The 22,471-nt window shown below is 34.9% G+C and overlaps 1 protein-coding gene across 1 annotated transcript in view; it reads right to left on the reverse strand.

The window, feature by feature from the left end:
* Window positions 1-1,942: 1,942 nt before the first annotated feature.
* The window catches only part of LOC124354216 (sodium- and chloride-dependent transporter XTRP3), a 114,085-nt gene continuing 93,556 nt past the window's right edge, over window positions 1,943-22,471 (reverse strand). The window contains exons 9-14 of the mRNA XM_046804508.1: window positions 13,370-13,563; window positions 11,904-12,105; window positions 6,154-6,313; window positions 4,710-4,847; window positions 3,358-3,483; window positions 1,943-2,237 (exon numbers count right to left, since the gene is read on the reverse strand). Of these exons, the coding sequence (XP_046660464.1) occupies window positions 2,024-2,237; window positions 3,358-3,483; window positions 4,710-4,847; window positions 6,154-6,313; window positions 11,904-12,105; window positions 13,370-13,563 (1,034 nt within the window). The 3' untranslated portion in view covers window positions 1,943-2,023. The remainder of the gene's footprint in view (window positions 2,238-3,357; window positions 3,484-4,709; window positions 4,848-6,153; window positions 6,314-11,903; window positions 12,106-13,369; window positions 13,564-22,471) is intronic.

Consider the following 22,471-nt stretch of genomic DNA (forward strand, 5'->3'; position numbering starts at 1 on the left):
CATTTTAATAAGCTTATATCTTTGTTCCAACTACAGATTCATAGGTGATATGCAAAGTAACACATAAAATACAAAAATATGTGAAATACAACCACATATGTACTCATATAACACTTAACACAATTTTTTTAGGATGTAATAATATAAAAATGTGTTAAAATATTAAAAATAAAACTATGTAGTGGTGCAAGTATTTGGCAAAAATAACAAAAGTAATTCATTGAAAAAACATGAGAACAGTACATGTACAGGCGTTAAGCTGTTCTAACAGTGACGTTCAAATCCCTAAATTATCTTATTGCTCGATGGTGTGTGGTTTGCGTTGTGTGCGATGATAGAAAAAGTGCGTTGTTTTTACAAAACAGACTTAACATCCTAGGCACTTCTTTATAACACTGAACGTGGTTGGTTTCAAATGTTTTCCCCAAACTGGCAAACACATCGATAATAGTTTTGATGTCACTGTATTAGGAATGGAAAAGAAACCTTTATTTAATTAATAGATAACTACTTGTTTAAAATGAAACACATCAAATATACATATTTACTTTTGTAAAATTCAAAGTTACCTAAAACTGTTAATTGTTGTTTCTGATGCAGAGGAATCAGTTTATGTTATGTTCAAATTCAAAAGATGGTAATTATTTTCAATTCAAAAAATAAATTTGATTCTAGATATGTATCTTATTTATGTGTCTTATTCACTAAATAAATTGACTTAATTGACATTATCGTTGTGGAAACGATAAGGTTCATAAAGGTTTATTATTTCCCCATGACATCATAAAAAACTAATGATAAAAATTAAGGTTTTAACAACAATTTGTGTTATGAAGACTCTCTTACGTAAAACATTAAAGTAAAGAAATACATCAGATTTTGAAAAAAAATACCTAATTAGAGGATTTGAACTGCAGACTTAAGCTATCAAGTTTTTACAATATTTAATATAATTGAATGTATGAGAGAAAAAGGTAGAATCTTGTACAGTTCTTGTATATTGTATGACATAACACAGACTCATAAATGACATCTGAAAAAAGGATTAATAACATAAGGAAAGACCTAGGTGTATGTTTAAAGTTATTAATTGCTAAATCTTAGTTTGGTATTAAACAATTTGTATAAAGGAATAATACTGTCCAGGTTTGAGGAAAACATTTAATGCACAGCTCTGCATATTACCAATCCAAGTATGACACAGTAAAGTGGATTAAATAACAGTTAATAATTATTGTATACATTAAATTTAACAACTCTCTGGTTGTTATAAAACAATATTAACTCATGTTCTCTGACATTCCCGAAAGGTGTTACAACTGCATAATTAGGCCGGATATAGTTCTGGATGGTAATGTTCAGGCTAATATGACATGAAGGCAAATATTTCGTTTAGATACCATTTTATCGGTGATATATACACAAGTGTGTTTTAACGTCGGATTATATTTCCTGTAAGACATAAACTTAAGTGGAGTAATCTAGGTCATCTTCGCTCCACCGACGACATGTCAGCGAGTCTGTTCGTACAGGAGACAATACATACTCAAGCGGCCAAACACTTTCATCAAACTCGCACTCGGTAAATATCTGCAATTTCTACAACAATATTATACAGGAGAAGCTAAAAAGCTTTAGCTCTAACTTAACAACGTTTTGCATCTAAAGGTCATTGAACGCTGACTAATGCCGGGGATCTTTTACATCAATGCTCACCTATAATAGGTTTAATATCTATCCCTTACTCTGATCTACCCTAACTGTCTAGCAGCTTCAGCTGCGGTGGGCAGCAGCTGTAAAAGACCCAGAGGAAGTTGCTACTGTGTAATGACCATTGGATGCAGCGGTAATCCCAACTGACTAAGAGTCATCATCATCATCCTCATCATCGGAATTGCCTGCAATGTACATATTTGAGATAAGCAAATCAGAGAAAAACTCAGAGGAAATATACTATTCTAAAATATTGTCATTAACATTATCCCACAATGCACTTCTTGTGGCTATCTAATTTAAATACTGATTATTGGTTGATTTTAATATATGGTGCTGTGTATGACAGCAGGACACACTGACCTGTGGGACAGCAGAGCCCTTCGGTCCCATCCTCTCTGATACAGAAGAGCAGAGTCTCTGCAGCCGTCACTCTGTGATCTACAATCCCATGGAACTCCTTGAGGTCTTGAGCAGGAAACCAAGCCTTCTCGTTGTCATCTATTATTACTATTCCAAATGCCCTAAAATGCACAAATACTGTTTACAACTGTGACACTTCGATGGTAAAAATGTTTAACAGTTGGATATTAATTTTGGTTAAAAATAGGGTTGTGCTGCTGGTTCTGAAAGAATAAATCGCATCAGTGTGGATCGGTCCTTTACTTTGTTGCAACACTTTGTAGTATGAGTTATTTTACTAGTAAATTGATTTCTACTGTAGTGACTGACTATGTTGTATATTTCAATTTGTGATATTCAATGTGTGCTAAGAATAATAAAATCTGTTTTATATTTATTTTTACTGCTTTTTTATATAATTATGACCATTTCTACGTCCTGTGAACTGGACAAAGTTATATTACTGTCAGTCATTTAAAATGTAATCATTAAATTACAAAATCATTCAAATAATAATTTTCCAAAAAAAATTGAACAAAGTTCTGGTAATTGGAAAATATAGGTAATAAAGAAAAACATATTGATTTCAAGACACAAAACAGTTTTTAGGTTTTGCATGTAATCAAAACATAAAAAATTGTTTAGATCCCAACAAAAATTATCACCGTTTTAGGTTGTATATTGTGAACGGAATAGTGTATGCTGTACAATATTTACTGAATGAATATTCCATTTTTTTGTGACCTAGTTTCCAATTTTCTACTCATGAAATATGGTTCCATAAATGTTGCAATTAATTGTGAAAACTTGACAGCTAATTAAACCCCTTTAAATGTTACTGAAATTGTGATATGTAACTATTAGTTTTTAAACGAATTTTTCTTACATAATAAAGTGAAAGTTTTACTTTTGTTAGTACCAAAGGATTGTAAAAAATACAAACCATCTGTATGGTGTTAATAAAGAAACATATAATTGTACATCAAAATGATCAGGAAGTTTACTATCAAATAAATTAAACATTCCTTTTCCGATTAAAAACCAATACCATTTGACGGTATTTTAGAGATTTAATAACAAAAGTAAAACACATGTTAGCCCAATAACTGGCACAGACTTTTGCTCAAAATGAGGGCTAAAAATATTTCGGAAACTAAAATTAATTCTTAATTACTTGCATTATTGTTTCAAAAATCAAATTATCTGTTGAAACTCAACCCTAAAATATTGTGAAGTACTTGCCTACAAATAGCGATGGCTGGTATCCACAACACTGCCGCCAACACAAGGGAGCCGATCAACAACATCGCCCAGAGAGGCCACTCTTTAGTCTCCGTTATCCCTTTGCTGGCTACCCATGCCGGATATCTGTAGAAAACATGTCAGTCAATCTCGACATGCTACTTCCATTCCAATGAGCGTATCCTTCTCCAGAAACATACTTAGGAATTTATTTTAGAGCAAAGAGGAGTCGTTCAAAAAGTCTGTAGCTTGTAGAACAATTATCATCTTGTATTGTAAATGGCTTTACAAAATTTAAATAATAAGATATTAAATATAGAATTGTATTCATGTGTTTTAACATATTTTTGAAGTTTGAATGTTTAAGTTATACTTGGGTTAAAATAATCAAAATGTAAAACAAAATTTTAGGGGCGACTGATCCTTCTCCCTCCTAGGTATGCCCTGTTCTTCTGTATTTTAATCTGGTTAGTAATTTTTACTTGTGCTGACTGAATAAAACTCATTATATTATTGACGATTCCATCCTATTTTCATAATTTATTTCCTATTTCCCAGACACATCTAGGATCACAACATCTCAGTATAAATTTATTTTATGTTCCAAAATATCATAAATTTTAAGAAACAAATTTATATGGTTATTAGTTACTCAAGTGAAAAAAATCAGTTTTAGTATTTTTTGTGCATTCTTGTGCATCATGCTACTAACACTATGAAAGAATGAATGAAATTTGGAAATTCTAAATTTATGATAATGTAAATAATTGCATCAAATACATATAGATTTATAATGGTTTCAGACTGGAATACGTTAAAAATAGGCATGTAATGTTCTTTAGAGTCACACTTCTTAAGGATATGACAGCTTTTATTTGTAAAATGAACAGTTCTTTTATAACTCTGGTGAATGTCCATAAAAAATTGTCATATCTGAAAATTAACTGAAAATAGACTAAATAAGCAATTTTTATATAACTAGCAGGTATAATGACACTAATTCTATTCCAAAGATAAATTATTTATGATAATCGTTTACTTAAATAATCAATATGTTAATTTTCTATATTAAACCATAATCAATATAAACAACAAAAGATTTTACAAACCCTTCATTGATAGTATTTGAATTGTTTTAAGATGAAATAGTAAATGTTTTGTTTAATCAGTATTTATTAAGTAATGTTATTGCTGATTTAGGAAAAGGTTACAACTTCAGTGTACAGAATGGTTTTTGAATGAACTGGTTATTTAAGTCATTCATATAAATCAGGAATAGAATACACCAGACTATTGCACAGAGAAATATTGTGACAAGGTTGTCGAGCAAGAGAATGGACACTGTAACGTACCCACTGCCATCGACAAGTATCTCTGTGATGCTGGCCACTAGGATCAGCAGCATGGCAAGAGGCGAGAGATACTTCCAGCATATCAGCCAGTAGAGACCAGGCCGAGTGCCCGTCATCAGCTCAATGTCGTCTGCAAACCTACCACCCACACCTTAGTGTCAATACAATTAAGGTTCGCTCTACAACTGAAAAGTTACTATCGTATGTTAAACCTCCATTTCCCATCATTTTAACTACGAGTATAAAATTGCTGATATAATTTATTAGGTCATAAAAAAACTATACAATTTGCTGTTCAAATATGCTATCTACAACACAATTCATTTCAAACTTCACTCTAGTACTTTATCTTGATTGTCTGATTCGATTCTAATTTTATGCTTCTACACAAAAAAATGCAGTGATATCTACCATGAAATTTTAAGGTGGTGTTGGTACATTACCATATTATCACCACTATCCAAAGTTTCACTAATGATTTTGGCCTTATCAACATCAATAATAAAATAATATGTGACTAGTCAGTTCCTAAAGCCGGAATTAAATTCCACTGTTTCTAAGAACACCTAAAAGACTTTGGTTCCTTGATTCCATCTAGTTATCATCAGTGACAACAGCTTAAGCAATTGTGGTTTGCTTATGTTACAACTATTGGTTCTAAATTGAAAATTGAATTTTTAAATCCAACTTTTGCAACAATAATTTTTGTAAAATTCCAAGGCACTCAAGTTGGTTGACAGGACAAAATAAAATCAAACAAAGCCAGTAATTTTGAGTTAATGTGTTCTTCCTCTTTGCAGCCACTTAAGTTTTCAAGTCATCAATAAATTTTACACATACACACAACAAACAGAAAACAATTAAATAACCAACTTTCTCACCGGATATTGATGGCGAGACTTTCAGTAAACTCTTGATGAGTATTAAAGTAATAAAAATAAAAATAATTCTATTACACATACAGTACAACAATAACAAGTATTAAGGAAAACTTTATGTGACCAAAAACTACTGTTAACAATATAAGTATTTGTCCAACGTAAAAGTAAAATTTTCTAGAATATACTTAATATAACTACATGGTTGTTTATAATAGGATGTTCTAATAGGATTGACAGGGCTTTTGGAAGAAATAGGCATCCATAAAAATAATTAATTTCACGTATTGTAAAATGTTAAAGATCTGTTTTTTATAATATTGAATTTAATATTATTATTTAATCATTCGATAAGAGAAGCAATAATGCAAAATAATTATACAGTAGTTTTACAATTTGACAGAGTACTTTAGCATTAAACTAAAAATTAAATCACATTACTCTTTACATTAAAACAAATTCACCATGCAATTATAATTTGAAACTCCCTGTGATACATAAATTCTTATTACAAAATTATTAAATAGTGACATACTTAGCAACTAATTACCAACAAATGTGTGCACCTTTTAAGTCCATAGACATAAGACACCGCTATACACTCAAAGAAGGCAATTATTAACAAGGGAAAGTTGCCACTGAAGTTGTCGAACAGAATGAAGACATAGTTGCCGGCACCATGGGCGAAACTCATAGAAATTATACAGCAAATCAGGCATATCGATCCTGAAACAAAGACAGCAAAACTGTATAAACTAAAAGGAATATATAGCATGTGTGCTTTAAACTATAACACCACTTTTATAGATAAATAACAGACTCAGAGAAAACATTAAGGTCTTTCTTCAATAATTTTGTTTTCTGGCCAGAGGCAAGAAAATATTTAACACCCAGTCAAGAATTAAAGTTAAAATGGCAATTCAATAACAACTTTTATTTATATAATTCCATTACAAAAAATATTATATTGGTAACTAAATTATCTTTTATAAAAATTTGGTCTTACACAGAACACAAGTTTCCGAGTTACTAATTTTCTAAGTTACAGTTTGGTTACAATTAAATACTGATACAATTTTTGTAGGTATCAAAATAAAAATGAGAAGTTATTGATTGTAAATTATTTGCTTGATATTTCTAAATTCAGAAATAAACAAGCTAAATTTTAATGTAACTCGCTCTATTGTAGCTTCACTAGTTAGTTCGTAGTTTGTGGTTAATCTTCAAACTTGGCTATCCACAGCTGTGTTGGCAGAATTCTCTAGAGCAATATCTGTTAATATACACAAATCCTTGTGTTATAGTACACTGCTCTCATTCAGACACGTTATAATGGCATGACTCATGAGCAAAATAACATAGTTTATTATCATTATCTTAAATATTTTATTAAAATATAAAATTTTGCTGTTCCTCAAATGCTGCCACCCTGTGCATGAGCACAGAATAGCTTGTACCCAAATACAGGCCTGTCCATTGTATATCTGTATATCCAGAGTTTCTGTTCCAGATACAGTTTTTTGTAACAGTAAGTTTATAAATGTTCATTACACTAATGAAAATGGATATTCACCATAACAATGTAATGGGGGTGATAAGTGGCACCTTTACTGATGTTCCCCATTAAGATCATATTACGGTGATGATCACTATATTAGTTTATTACATATTAGTTTTTTTACATTAAATTCTGAATATTTTTAAAACTTTTAGTTTTTTACACTCAGTAAATTCTAGTTTTCTTAAACACTTTTTTAATGCTACAATTTTTACAATAAAGAAATAACAGTATTTTACAGATGTGTTCCACCAAGAAACCAAATGAACTATAATTTTTATACAGGCTTTTAAAAAAACATTTAGGAGATGCAAATGATATAGAATAAGGGAGGGGGGGGATTTGGAATATGAAACCCCAAAAGGCACTGGATGGTGCCTTTTTAAAGTGAATAATGATAATAATTCAAAAGTGCAGTTAAGGTAAGAACTCACTAAGTAGTGAAAGAGAAGCCCTTTTAGAGACAGTCTAATCATGGCAGCAAAATTGGGAAAAGCACTGCTTAAAGAGAAAACGATGCCCTCAAAGAAGACAATCGAAGGTTAAAACTTCTTGCTAAACAGTATGGAGGCTAAAATTGAAGATTACAGCCGAGAGGAAGAAAACTTATCTCTCAAGAGTAGAAAATTTTCAACAAAAAATTTCTGATATGGATAGGCAACTTGGAAAAGAAAAGCAACTACTTATTGATACACAACAAATCTTTGAAGACCACGATAGACGACAAGCACAAGTTCTAAATAACTATGAACAAAAGATTAAAGAGCTATCTAAAGAAATATTAATTAAAAAAAAAACGTTTAAAAACCCAAGAAAATATGTCCCCAAGAAAAAGGTTCTTGAAGAAGCTGGTACACAAACAGACTCCCCCACAAATTTTTCAGTAGCTGAATCAACCCCACTGGTAACAGAGATTGTTCAACTAAAAAATAATCACTATCTTCTAGAGCAAAAACTTAAACCATTTAAACCTAGATAGTCAAAAACCGTGCAGAAAAATCTAACAAATCAAAAGAAAAGGGAAGCTGTAAACCAATCTCATAACTCTTTAAAAAAACAAAAGATTAATGGGAATTCCAAAAATAAATTTAGTATCTCTTTACAAGTACAAAAAAAATTAAAGAGCAAAACAACCTACCCCCAAAGAACCTTAAAAACAACGCAGTCCTAACCATATCAGATAAACAGCGACCAATTCCCACATGCATACCAAGGGACAAAGGAGACTTTGAAGTGATCGAAGTGGAAGCCCTGTTTCACAGAAGAAAATATTTGTACAATGCCGGAGTCTAAAGATTACAAAAAACCAGCCTCAGAAATCTAAAATAAGTCACCACCTTGTACAGCTAAACTTAAAGCAACCCAATGAAACATACCAGGACTTTTTCGACAAGTATATTGAGCACTATAAGGCAACACAAGAAACTTACCACTACTAACGAAAAAGTCTCTATCACCCCCATCTGACGACAGTAACTGAAAATACAAGCCAAAAAAAACAACCACCATTTTTTAGACCAAACCCCAACAGAAAAAAGATCAAAATTCAAAAAACAGGTATATTATAAACTCAAATCTAAAACAAAACCTAAGTAACCTAAAAAATACTACACCAAAACATCCGTGGACTAGACAAAAAATTAGACAGACTTAACCACCTTCTTATGACATTGACCCCAATATACTAGTGCTTACTGAACATGGCCTGAAAAAAATAGAAATAGAGAATACAAAAAATTGAAGGTACTTTCTCATAGCAGAATTACTGCAGAGAAATCATAAGCTTGGTGGTGTTGCCATAATATGCCAAAGAAACCCTCAAAAACTGCACAACAGCAACTGACATATCCCACCTCTGCCAAGAATTTAACTGTGAAGCAGCCATGGCAGTAATTGAATCCATGGGTAAATACATACACATTCTTGGGGTATATCGATCTCCCAAAGAGAATGTACGAGCCGGGTGTAAATGCCTTATCCAACATCTTAGAATATACTCAAGCACACAGTAAATCAATCATGCTTGCTGGAGACATAAACATCGACAGGATGAAAACAACCCTAGACAACACTATCCTAGAAGATGAACTACACACCCATAACATCCGAAAGACTGCCACTTCCTGCAACACGTATCACACATAGCACTGCCACCTCAATTGACTTCATATGCACAAACATAATCGAGGACAACATTGGCCACAGCCATACTTGAAACTGGACTTTCTGACCATACTGGCTCAAATTATAAAATATATGACTGGAGAGTAAACATCCCTCCACAGATCATTCTCAAGAGAAACTTTTGTTATTCTAATACAGACCAGATAAAATCTCTCCTAATGAATAAAAACTGGAATGCTGTCTATATGCCCCAGATGCAGAGCAAGCATACAACATCTTTCATAGAACTCTCCAAGCAACGCTAGACATTGCCTGTCCTAACCAAAAAATGTAGTCAAAAAACACAAAAGGAAAACATGTGTATTATGACAACGAAGCCAAAGACCTTAAAAATGACTTTCTAAAAGCCCTGCACAAATTTGAGACCACAGGAAATACCCAAGACAAAGAAAGATATGGTGGTAAAAAAGGACAAATTATGATAAAAAAACTTAGAGAAATAAGAAAAAATGCTAATGCTGACTTCATCAACTCAGCTGACAACAAAAGTAAAGCTCTTTGGAATGTCATAAACAATGAAAGAAGAGGAAAACATCAACTACAGCCAAACATATGTCTCTCAGTGAATGGGAAACATGTGGACAACCCCACACAAACTGCAGACCACTTTAACACCCTTCTTCACAGAAGTAGCAGAATTGACGCTGAAACAGAATAACTGCTCCCCAGGGGACGCAGATGATAATGAAAATTACGAAACTCCACTTAACTATGTTGATAAATCTCTAATCTAACCCCAACATGCATCAATGAAGTACGGAACATCATAAATGCCCTAAAATCAAAATCTTTCAAGTGGAGTGGATGAATATTCTTCTAAAATTGTGAAACACTGCTCTGAAGAGCTAATGCCGCCTTTAGTCAGCATAATTAATAAGTCCTTCAGCCTTGGTGAGTTCCCCTACAGCCCTTAAGCTCTCTAAAGTATACCCCAAACATAAAAAAAGGTTCAAACACTGGAAGTCCAAAATTACCGTCCCATCTCTCTAATCTCAACATTCTCAAAAATCATAGAAAAAATAACTCTACGCAGACTCATGGCTCACCTAAAACAAGAAAATCTGATAACCGAAAAGCAACATGGATTTTTGAAAGGAAAATCAACCAGCTCTGCCATCATCAGCCTTGTTGAACATGTTATTGACCAAATAGACAAAGAACAATACGTATCTGCACTCTTTCTTGACTACAGCAAGGCGTTTGATTGCCTGGGCCACGACATCATCTCAAAGAAAATTAACATCATTAGGAATCAGAGACACAGCTAACAAATGGTTTTGTAAGTTACCTCACAGGCCGATCTCAAATAGTCGAGCTGCAAACTACCATTTATGGTGTAACTACTTCACATCAATCCAATCCACTACCTGTTACCCGCGGAGTACCGCAAGGATCCGTTTTGGGCCCAGTTCTCTTTGTCTTATTTGTGAATGACTTCCCAGCTTATATACGTGATCACAATACCACTTGTGTGATGTATGCAGACGATACAACATTGTTGATTAAGAATGACTCTGCTGAAGGAGTGTACGAAAGTGCCACAAGCTCTCTCAGTAAAGCCCTCAATTACTGCAGAAGGAATGATTAGCCATGAATCCATCGAAGACAGTTCACATCAACTTCAGCAAGAGGAAGGACCATATCCCTAACCCACTTGATGTATCAAGAAAAGACCATATCAAATTCCTTGGCGTAACTATTGACCACAAACTTACGTGGACTGAGCATGTAAACCAGGTTTGCAAAAAAATCAGCACTGGTATATATGTAGTACGCTGAATAAAAATGTATCGGCAACTTGGAGGCAGCAAAAACAGCTTACTATGCTTTGGTGGAAACTCATGTGAGGTATGGACTTGCTGTTTGGGGTGGATCCTCTGCAGGAAACCTGAACAGAGTACTACTCCTGCAGAAAAAAAGCTATCCGAACCTAGCGGAACTCGAACACCAACAAAGCTGCCGACCAAGCATTTTAAAAACCTTGGGAATTATGACAATTTACTGCACTCTACATACAAGAAGTAATTTTGCACGTTGACCAACTGCATGTACAAACAGGAAAAAACCCTTCATACACATAACACACGCCATGCAGGAAATTACACACTACCTCTACATCGGACATCACTTTTCGAGGAAAAACCATCCTACATTGGTAGAAAGCTAAGGAACCTCCTGCCACAAGCTGTGAAAAACCTCAAGGGAGCTGCCTTGAAAAGATGTCTTCACAACTTCCTGGTGGACCACCCAATATACCACCATTGAAGAATTCACAGAAGTAAACAAGGGAAGATTGGAGGCTCTGACATCTTGTATTGATTATTTATTAATATCAATTATGTAATTTGTTAACATTGTGACTCTATTACTGTTCTTGAAGAATATGTTAATAAAGAAAAGACTATGACTATGACTATGACTATGACTATGACTATGACTTTTATCTGGTAAGGTTCAGAAAAAAATTAAATAAAATGAAAATAATAATGTGTTATCTCTTAAGATTACAGTTTACATTGTAATGAAAGTCATCAATATATCAAGAAAGAAACACACAAAAATCAGTACTCTAACCTGTAAGTATCTCTTTCCTGAGATTAGGAAACAGCTTCATGTCCACAATGGAAGTGACTACACCCTCGAGTGTGCCGAACTGTGAGTCTATCCCAAGCGTGAATAACATCAAGAAGAACAGAACAGACCAGAACTGTGCTCCGGGAAACTGGTTGATTGCTTCTGTGAATATGATGAATGCGAGACCAGTTCCAGCTGCCGACTAAAAAACATTTTACAATTGAATCAAAAAAGCAAATTCTTTAATGCAAAAATTATTTTTCACTTATTTTTGGTGCTGAAAAAAATTGTTATTGTTAGATATAAAAATGTCTTGAAACTGTAATTTGATCTCTTCTACAGGTGAACCAGCTTCACCTGAGGGAGAAATCAGATAACTGGTCTTAAAATTTAATGTTTCTGCTTTTTTTTCCTTCCTCACCTATACATCTCTTTAAGGTAGTGTACTAAAAAAGTAATACAGTAACTTCCATTTATAAAGAAACTTCCATTTTTAGTTATCCAATGTGAAAGTATATAAATTATTCCCCTTTCTATGACACAATGTTGATGTACGTAAGATATAAATTTAAGTTCGTTTTTATGTCAAACTATAACTGGAAAATGTAGACTAACTATGGTGATAATTTTTTACTTAGTAAAGAGAGGTCTGCAATGTGCTAGTAAATCAACCCCTGCAGTGGCATGTACAGCCTTATTTGTATTAAAGGATATCAGTGTGTTACAATTAGCCCCATGTAAGAATGACAATACGTGTGATTGAAAGAGACTGAAGTAAGCTGATCGCATATATTCTAAACTTTAAGCTTTAAAATCAAAAACATTAATCTGAAGACTTTGTTACAGACATTTTTAATTTGCCTTAACCAATTTGGTTTATAGACAATGTTAAATTCCCAAAGCCTGACAGATTACAGAATATTAAATTAAATGCAGAACATTAAATGGAACACAGTCAAATACCTCACGGAGGTCACATACTTTAGTGCCACAAAAACAGAAAACAGAATCTTTTCAGTTTCTAAAGACTTTTATTTAAGTTATGTGGGTCTGATGATGTGTTCATTGAACACGAAAGGCCTCACAAAAATAAAATGTCTTAATTATTGGAGTGTTTGTTCATAAATTAAGCAAAACATATATTACATATTTCTAAATCAGACTCAAAGTCTTGGATCATATGACTGCCTCTCCTAACACAGATTAAAGAGATCACAGAAATTGTGATCAGGTGAACCTTTTGGGAAAGATTTGAGTTTAGAAAACAAACAATTTTTAAAATATATCTTCTGGTACTATGTTTGAAGAAAACAAATTTCTAGATCAAACTGATATATGGAAATCTAGATGGGTGTTGCTATCAATAATTGGTTGGAAAAGGTCCTGCAATGTATTTACAAAAGGACAGTTTTTAGGAGCAGATCCAGTGACCTCTGATTGATAAAAATGAAGGTAACTCAACTTACACTGTCCAGCTCCTTCTCAAGGTCGCAGACCGGCAAGGGTGGCATAGTGGTAGTAACCAGCTGACTGTCACTCATCACTGTCACTGCAGAACCCTCGGGCGGTAACCGGCTCGCATCAACATGTCCGAACATAGCATATATTGTGGCATTTCGCTCTTCCAGGCACTTTTCATAGTTCAATGTTGCCTTGAATCCTGCAATAACAAAATAATCCTCTTATTATTACTCTAGTTTTACATCATAAGCTAATTGTAAAGACAGAAATTTTACACATCTTAAAACATACACTTCCATTATAGTATATATGTTGTAAGGAAACAATTTAGGGAGAAGAGGGGATGACACTGACAGGTAACACACGCGTTCGATCGGCTCCTTAGTTTTGTCTAATTTCAGTTGTATTGTTTAATTAATCAGATATAAAATTTATCAGTTTGAGGTATTTTAATCAATATTCATCCAGTTCATAATAGTTTCTTTCAATTCAGCATTTATTAACTTTCAATATCCTTTTTAGTTCAGTTTAATTTTAAGGTTAATGTTCCGGTCTCCACCGCAGTTACGATCGGGATCAAAGGGCAAGGCGGTCGCGCTATCTACATCTGATAGGAAGCCAGTTCTCCAACGATCGCTGTCCACGTCGTCTGCATCTAGTCCTGTCAACACACCAACAATGCCAGCTGATATAAGGACGACCCAACTGCTTGAACCCGGCGCTTGTTGAGCGTTGTGTAAACAACTTTCTGTCGGGCGAGGATATTATCGGCAAACTTGTCTCGCGGATGTCCGAAGAAATAAGGACGTTGTTGAAGTGGCGGTGCGTGCAGCCCTTACGGCCGTCAATGAAGAAGTGAGAAAACTGCGAGATGAGGTGACCAACTTGACAGCTGTGGTAACTGAGCTTGGACAGTAGGTTGGCGGAAAGGACGGACGATCTGGAACAATACCAGCGGCGCGACAACCTGCGGATTTTCGGAATCGAGGAGGACTGTTGGTGAGGACACGGACAAGTTGGTGGAGGAGGAGTTGTGTCGGGACAAGTTGGGGGTTGAGCTGCCACCGGAGTCCATCAGCAGAAGCACACCGCGTCGGTCAGCAACCCCGTCCAGCGGCTGACGGAGTGAAACGGCACCGCCCTATCATAGTGCGGTTCACCAGCTATCGTCAGCGTCAACGAGCATTCTCGGCCAAGAAGAACCTTAAAGGGTCCGGTATCTCCATCCGAGAAGACCTGACTGCGCGCCGGATGGAGGTCTACAGGGCAGCAGTCACACAACATGGATCCGAGGAGTACTTGGAACCCTGGACGGGAGAGTTCTGTGGGTCGACCGACACGGCAACAAAGGCGCGGCGACAAGATTGGCAGAGCTGTGACCTCGGCGCAGCGTCTCGGGCAACGTTAACTAGTTGTAAGTTTTATTTCTTTTTCCGCTTTTATTTATTTAATTTGGCAATAAAGTTTTAGTTTTAGTTACAAATGCTAAATTACTATTTATTTTTTTCCAGTTTATTATTTTTCACAAAGCATAGGTATACATAAATATTTATATATATCTTTATTTTTTAATGTTAAATGCCTTAAATTCAGGTTCTTTGACTGTAAATATAAAATTTTTCACCAATAATGCTTGCACTACAATTTAAAATCTAAAGTTTCTAATTTTATCTTACTTTAAACAAATTCCATAACTCAAGTATTTTATTCAAGCTACAGTATAGTAATACACTTATTTTGTCAATTTACAACACTTTATGATGTATGTATGCGCGCGCACATGTGTATGTGTATGTATGTATGTGTATATATGTATGTGTGTGTGTGTGTGTGTGTATATATATATATATATATATATATATATTGTTTATGATCATTTACTTAAATATGCAGTTTTATATTCCAATTACTAATTTAGCAATGATTTTAATTTAGTTTTGTTGTAAGCTCAGATATATATTTTTAGTTTCGTATAACAAACACAGCATAGTGCTGTTTAATAATTATTATTATTATTACTTTTTTAGCAAATAATTGTACATTTCATGTTTCTTTTGAAAACAAGTGTTTCTATAATTCTTTTTACTACATATTGTAGTTTGGGTTTATGTGCACATGTACGTATGTGTGTTTATGTATATGTGTATATATGTGTATGTATGTATATGTGAGTAGGTATGTGTATATTCTTCTTCAAATATATTTTACAGTTCTGATTATTATTATTTAATTTTTTTATTATAAGTAGAAATAAATTTTTATGTTTACATATTGCTTATTTGTTTCAAAATTTAATATGTTATTCAAGTAAGTATCTTGCCGATACCTTGTCAGTGTCATGATTAGCCGTAAGTTTAAGTGTGCATCTTGTGTAAATTTACAATGTTTTACGAATGTATGTGAGAAATGTATATTGTATGCTAGGGGTTACCCACAATTTCGTGTCTGTCGGGAGTCGCCTGCCGCTCGCTGCCCGCGCTGTCGGGCTGGGGTCCCCGGCTGATGGTCCCGCCCGGGCGATAGCGCTCTCCCTCTCTCACAAATTATCTGCCGAACACTTTCTCCCTACGATAATTTTCTTAAGGCAGCTCACGTTAATGCTCAATCGCTTTTTTGTCATATTGACGATTTCAGAAACTATATTTTGCTCTTCACAGTTTGATTTAATTCTAGTTTCTGAGACTTGGCTCAAACCTTCTTTGAGTGACAGGGCTGTTGAGTTGACGGGATACTCCTTGTTCAGGAATGACCGTCTACATAAGGGTGGCGGAGGTGTCGCCGTTTATGTCAAGTCTCACCTTCCTGCTTCTATTCTTCTATCATCTGACACATCCAGAGCTGGACGCCCAGAATATATGTTTCTAGATGTCAGTGTTAAACAGATCACACATCTTAGTTGCCGTCTGTTACAGAGCTTCCTAACCTTGGCTATCTTGCTGAATTCGAACATGAACTTCTTAACCTCTTGGCTCGCTGCAGTCATGTTATTGTGATGGGGGGACTTTAACACTGATTTTACTTGGACCAGTTACCTACGATCAAACCTTTTTATCGACTTGTTTTTTTTCTTGTAAACATGACTATACTACCACTTCATGCCACTCACCATACTGCCGCTGCCGACACCTGGCTGGACATAATTGCTGTCGGTGACGCCGACCCTCATTGCGCACCATGGACAACTGCCTGCCCCTGGACTTTCAAAACATGATTTGATATTTTGCATCTACAAACTTCTTCTCCCCAAACCCAAACCAAAGTTTATTAAATACAGAAACTACAAAAACATTGATCTTGACCTTCTGATTTTCGATACTTCCAATATTTCTTGGCATGAAATACTATTTTCTGATGACGTGTGAATGATATGGTTTTTTCAAATTTAATTCCCTAATTCTTCAATTGTTTGATAAACATGCTCCAATAGTCTTCAAACGTGTTGTAACAAAAAAGCCTGACTCCCTGGATTACTGACTTTATTCGCCATCTGCAAAGACAGAGAGACACTGCTTTCCGCAAGGCTAAGCGAACAAAGAATCAGCACGATTGGAGCTTATATAAAAGACTGAGAAATCAGACACAGCAACAAATTAGAAATTCTAAAATTAGATTTTACTACAATTCTCTTTCTCAGAAAACAAACAACTAAAACCCTATGGACGAAACTGAAAGAGCTGGGAGTGGGCAAATCTGATGGTGACCAACAATACCCATTTAAATCCAAATATAATCAATAACTTTTTTGCTAAAGTCCCCATTGATCTGTCCCGTGCTCGTGATTATGTCATAGAGCTAGAGGCTTCTCCGCTTGACAGACCTGTTCATCAGTTTTCTTTCACTCCGGTGACTGAGGCTTGAGGTGTTCAGGGCGGTCATGAGGATGTCTAGCCATGCAGTCGGGGCCGACAACATTCCAATCAAGTTCATTAAGAGCACTCTGCCAGTCAACCCTCCCAGTTATTACTGCAATATTTAATAAATCTTTAATGTCCTCAACTTTTCCAGATATATGGAAGAGAGCTCAAAATCCGTCCCTTAAATAAGTGTTCTTCCCCTAAAGCTCCATCTGATTTAAGACCTATTAGTATACTGCCTGCGCTATCCAAGTGTTTAGAAAGAATAGTCCACCAACAATTCTCCCGTTTTATTGACAGTGGCAATATTTTGTCGGTATTTCAATCTGGGTTTCGCCCTCACCACAGTACTGCCACAGCCCTTTTAAAAATCACAGAAGATATAAGACTTGCTATGGACAAGCGACAAGCTACAATTTTGACTCTATTCGATTTTTCCAAGGCCTTCGACTGCGTGTATCACCCTCTTTTACTGATCAAATTGAAGAGGTATGGTTTCTCTGATGGTTGTGTCAGGTGGGTGGGGTCATATCTCTCCCGAGCGACAGCAGGTGTCAAGACTGACAATGGGTGCTCCGAGTGGAAACCTGTCACCCGAGGGGTGCCTCAGGGTTCTGTACTTGGACCACTTCTTTTTACACTCTACATTAATGACATAACTACTAGCATCCGACACTCAAAGTTCCATCTGTACGCTGACGATTTACAAATTTACCGCCACTTTTCACCCTAATGAGATGGACACTTGTGTACAGGTAATGAACTCTGATATTGATTCAATAGCTTACTGGACTTGCAGACATGGACTGAAACTTAATGAAACCAAGACTAACTGTATTTTTAATAGGCTATAAAAGGCTTATTACTAAAATTGACATTAATACTGCTCCAAGACTGATACTGAACAATAAAGAAATAGTTTACAATGAAAAAAGTAAAAAAACCTGGGAATAACTATCAACAAAAACCTGGGATGGGCTGATCAGGTGTCACAAATTTGTAATAGGGTTTTTGCCTGTATACATGGCCTCAAGCGATTTGCACAATACTTGCCGTTGGATGTTAGAGTAGTGATGTTGGTGAAAACTCTAGTTTTACCTCACTTCAATTACTGTGACGTGGTGATCAATGACATGGACTGTTGACCTTTCTAGTAAAATTCAGCGTGCACAGAATTATTGTATTCGGTTTATTTTCAACTTACGACGTGATGATCACGTATCTCCTTATTTTGAGCAATTATCCCTATTAAAATCCAAAGAACTTAGAGATCTTCATGTACTTAGTCTGTTGCACGCACTAATCCACAATGGTTGTCCAAGTTATTTGGCCCAAAGTTTCGTTTTTATGTCTGATATTAGTGCACGTAGAACTCGTAGGGGTGCATCTTTATTATCAAACTCCAATTCATAGGACAACCTTATATAATAAATCTTTCACTGTTTTCCGCATGTCGATTGTGGAACGCTCTCCCAGACAACATCAGAAACTATTGACAAGCGGCGATCGCTTTGGGGCGGAGGTTCGGGGCCTTTCTGCTGCGGACTCGGCGGGCGGTGGAGTGACGGTTTGGTGGTTTCTTGTGGTCACACTTGTGGTAACTGTATGTGAGTTGTGTGGATGGGGAATGAAAGCTGATTAGGATTAGGATAGTTTTATTAGTTGCCTGTAAAGAGATTTATGTTAGAGTTTAATCTAAATGGTTAATTTTAATTATAATTTATATATATACATTATTATGTTACATCCAATATGTATTAATTAATTATTAAAGTGATTTAGTTTAAGTGTCATTTACAATGTTGTAATAGGTATGATAATATTTTACTTTGTTTGTTTTTTTTTTTTTTTGGAGGTTAAGTGGTAGAGAGGACTTTTAAGTCCTAACTTCGCCTCTGTAAATAAAGGCATTTTTCATTTCATTTCATTTCATTTCATTTAAATATAAATTATAAGGATTCCAATTAATTGAACAATAGTAACATCCAAACCAAAATTTCGGGTCATTGTGGTCACAAAGTTTTGAAAGTAATGTTATAGACTAATTTTTATTAGATTTGTAATGGAAAAGCGGAGTCGAAATTTTGAGCAATTTACCACTCATTCCATTCACTGAGTGCACTAAATCGTTGCATAATAAAATTGAACACATATTCCTTAACACAATGTTAATATATAAAAATGGAAGATTACAGTGATTATATTCAAAGCGATTATATTCTACATTGAATTTAATGCGAACATTGAAATAACATCTAAAAAACCATTTAAATTGCTGTCTGGAAAGGTAAAATAAATTCAAAGACCACTAAACATAAATCTCAACTTATGGATTTTTGATAAGAATAATCAAAATCAGTCTTTAGCCGGTAATAAAACTGGTAAAATTGTTTTATTCAGTGCCTGCAGTTAGATTTTTTTAGAAAATGGTACTTTGTAAAAGACCGGTTGGTCATATAAATCTATGATGGATGCTTTGAGGTAGAATGCTCACAACACTTGGTGTATTGAAAGCAATGTTAAGATTAGTATCCTGACAAGGCTCTATTACTTTGTACATTATAAAATTCATAAATTGGTGGTTTTCTATTTCATTTTGTGCATTTCTTTCTATTCTTTGTAAAAATACAAAACAAAAGTAAAATATTAAAATCTCTTATTTCCTGATCCCTCTTACCCTGTCTTCCTCACTGAACATGTTGAGATGTTCTCAGTGTTTTATATAAGCATATAAAGATAAAATCCCCCCTCTGCCATTATTGTTGGTATAGTAATTACTATATATCACTACATTCCATGTTTTGCAACATAAGTTTTGGAAACATTATTTTTCCAATGACTCCATGAACTCAGAGTCAATTTGCTTCAAACTTAACACGTTCAAGCCCAGCCCTTTTTCCGGGTATAGCACCCGGAATCCCAAACTTAGTTTTTTAGCTTATTGTATTCGTGTAGCATTACAAATATGGAATATAATCAATAAAAGAAAAAAAACGTGCTTTTGGTGTATCAAATGCTTTGACGCCACCGTGGCGTCATCGGTACTAATGGTGTTGCCACGTGTTACAATGACCAAATATTTCCGTTTAAATTCTAGATACAATACATACAAGCTTTTATATTATAATAACTCTGATAAATAACATTATTTTTGTAGATTAAATTATACTTTTTGCGTAAAAAGTACTATGATGCCACCGTGACGTCATCGGTACTAATGGTTTTGACTTGCATCATACTTACCAAATAGTTGTGGCTTGAAACTTGTGATAATATGTACTGGCTTTTATTTGCTAACAATATCAATAAATATCACAATTTTTATAGGTAAAACATTATTTTACTTTCAAAGTTTATGATGCCAAAGTGGCGTCATAAAAGTTATGAAAGTAATAACTGAAAAAGATTTAGGATTGGGAGTAAAACGTATAATTATTAGGCAATATTTCAAGTACGCAGAATACATTGCGTAAAACATAACTATTGTTTTTTTTATATATTACTTATAAAATATCTGCTTATACCACTGTTTGGTAACTAAAATCAATCAAATCAAATCAAATACCTTACAATAACAGATTATTGAGATGAATGAAAGGCGCATTGCTACAATTCACTGTTTTGTAATAACTCTAAAAACACACAATTTGAATATATTGAATACTTCAATATGTTATGTATTGCTATTTAGAAGAAGTTCACGTATTCGTTCACGTCACACTGTGAAACTGCACAAAACAAGCTCCCAAGCACAGACCAAGCTGTCCCGGACATTTGGTACAGTAGAAGATCGTGTCTTTCCTCTTCCCCTTTCGTAGACACAAACAGCATCTCTTTCATAGGGTCCTTCCACTAGGAGCAACAGGCATCTTAGATACAAAATGCATTCCTGGAGTTGGTTGGATGTCTACTCTCATTCCTCGATTTGAAGAGACATAATCAGGTGGTAGTAGTCGTTCAACCACACACAAGCGATAGTCATACAGAGACAGACGCTGTAATCCAGAATGGCTCTTAAACATCATGTACGAATTCACCACCATCATTTCAATGATGTGAATGCCAAGTTTTTTGTACCATCGTGTGGTTTTTCGTGTGACGGGGTAATAAGCCAGCATCTGATCTTGACAATCAACTCCTTTCATGTACTTGTTGTACTCAACTATAGCTGTGGGTTTCATTGTAGTTTCACCTCGTTTATTCTTACACTCTTACATGTCAAGAGCATGCTCTGTTGAAATAAAACGTACATCTCTTTTGTCATGCCATTTACCAATTGCAACTCCATCAGCGTAGTAGCATGTTACCTCTCCACGTGCGATCTTGGTCTCTACAACCTCGGAAGGTGTATTTTTGCGTTTAGCTCTGAGGGTTCCTGTAGTGTCGGTTTTCCGGTCAAGTAGCTCTTTAGACAAGTCAAAGCTATTATAATAATTGTCCATGTATACCGCATGACCTAAGTCAAGCCTATCTTGCATAAGATGCAAGACCACAGTTTTTGAATGACTGACACCTCCAAGGTCAAAATCATTGACTCCGGCATACACAGCAAAGTTGATGACAAGTCCATTTGGTTCTGTCAGTACACATAGCTTTATACCATATTATTATGTCTTTTGTTCTTGATGTACTGGCGGAAAATTAGTCTTCCCCGCCATAACACCATAGACTCATCAATGCACAGTTCCCGCCCTGGTTCATAAATAGCTTTTATAGTGTTGTTAAAGTGATCTACAACCGGCCTAATTTTGTAAAGTCGGTCATCTGGTACTGGCTCTTCACCAAACGGATTGCGAGCAAAATGCAAGCATTGCATAATAAGCAAAAACCTATTTCGGCTCATATACTGCTTGAAACATGGAATGTTGTAAAGTCTATGAGTCTTCCAATAGTCTCTCATTCTAGGGCACTGAAGAGCACCCATATGTAACAATAGGCCCAAAAATATTTTTACTTCCTCCTGGTCAACATCGCTCCAAAGTTTTATTGAAGAGTGAGGTCTTTGATCGGTACTTGCCATTATGTACTGAGCTTGAGCATTTATTTCAGTTGTAAGCAAGTCAAAAAACTCGTCATTTATAAAAAGTCTAAAAAAATCTAAAGGTTCTGCATTATGTTGCATTTGTATTTTTAGTGCTTGTTTAGAAACATAATCCAAGTTTTTCATTGAGGAATTATCATTAGTCCACTGAACAGCAGGGACAACCATGCGCCTAGTACGCCTTTGTGCAGTATTTTGTGGGCTTGGTAAAT

The sequence above is a fragment of the Homalodisca vitripennis genome, chromosome 2 (genome assembly GCF_021130785.1).
Source record: "Homalodisca vitripennis isolate AUS2020 chromosome 2, UT_GWSS_2.1, whole genome shotgun sequence".
Taxonomy (NCBI): Eukaryota; Metazoa; Arthropoda; class Insecta; order Hemiptera; family Cicadellidae; genus Homalodisca; species Homalodisca vitripennis.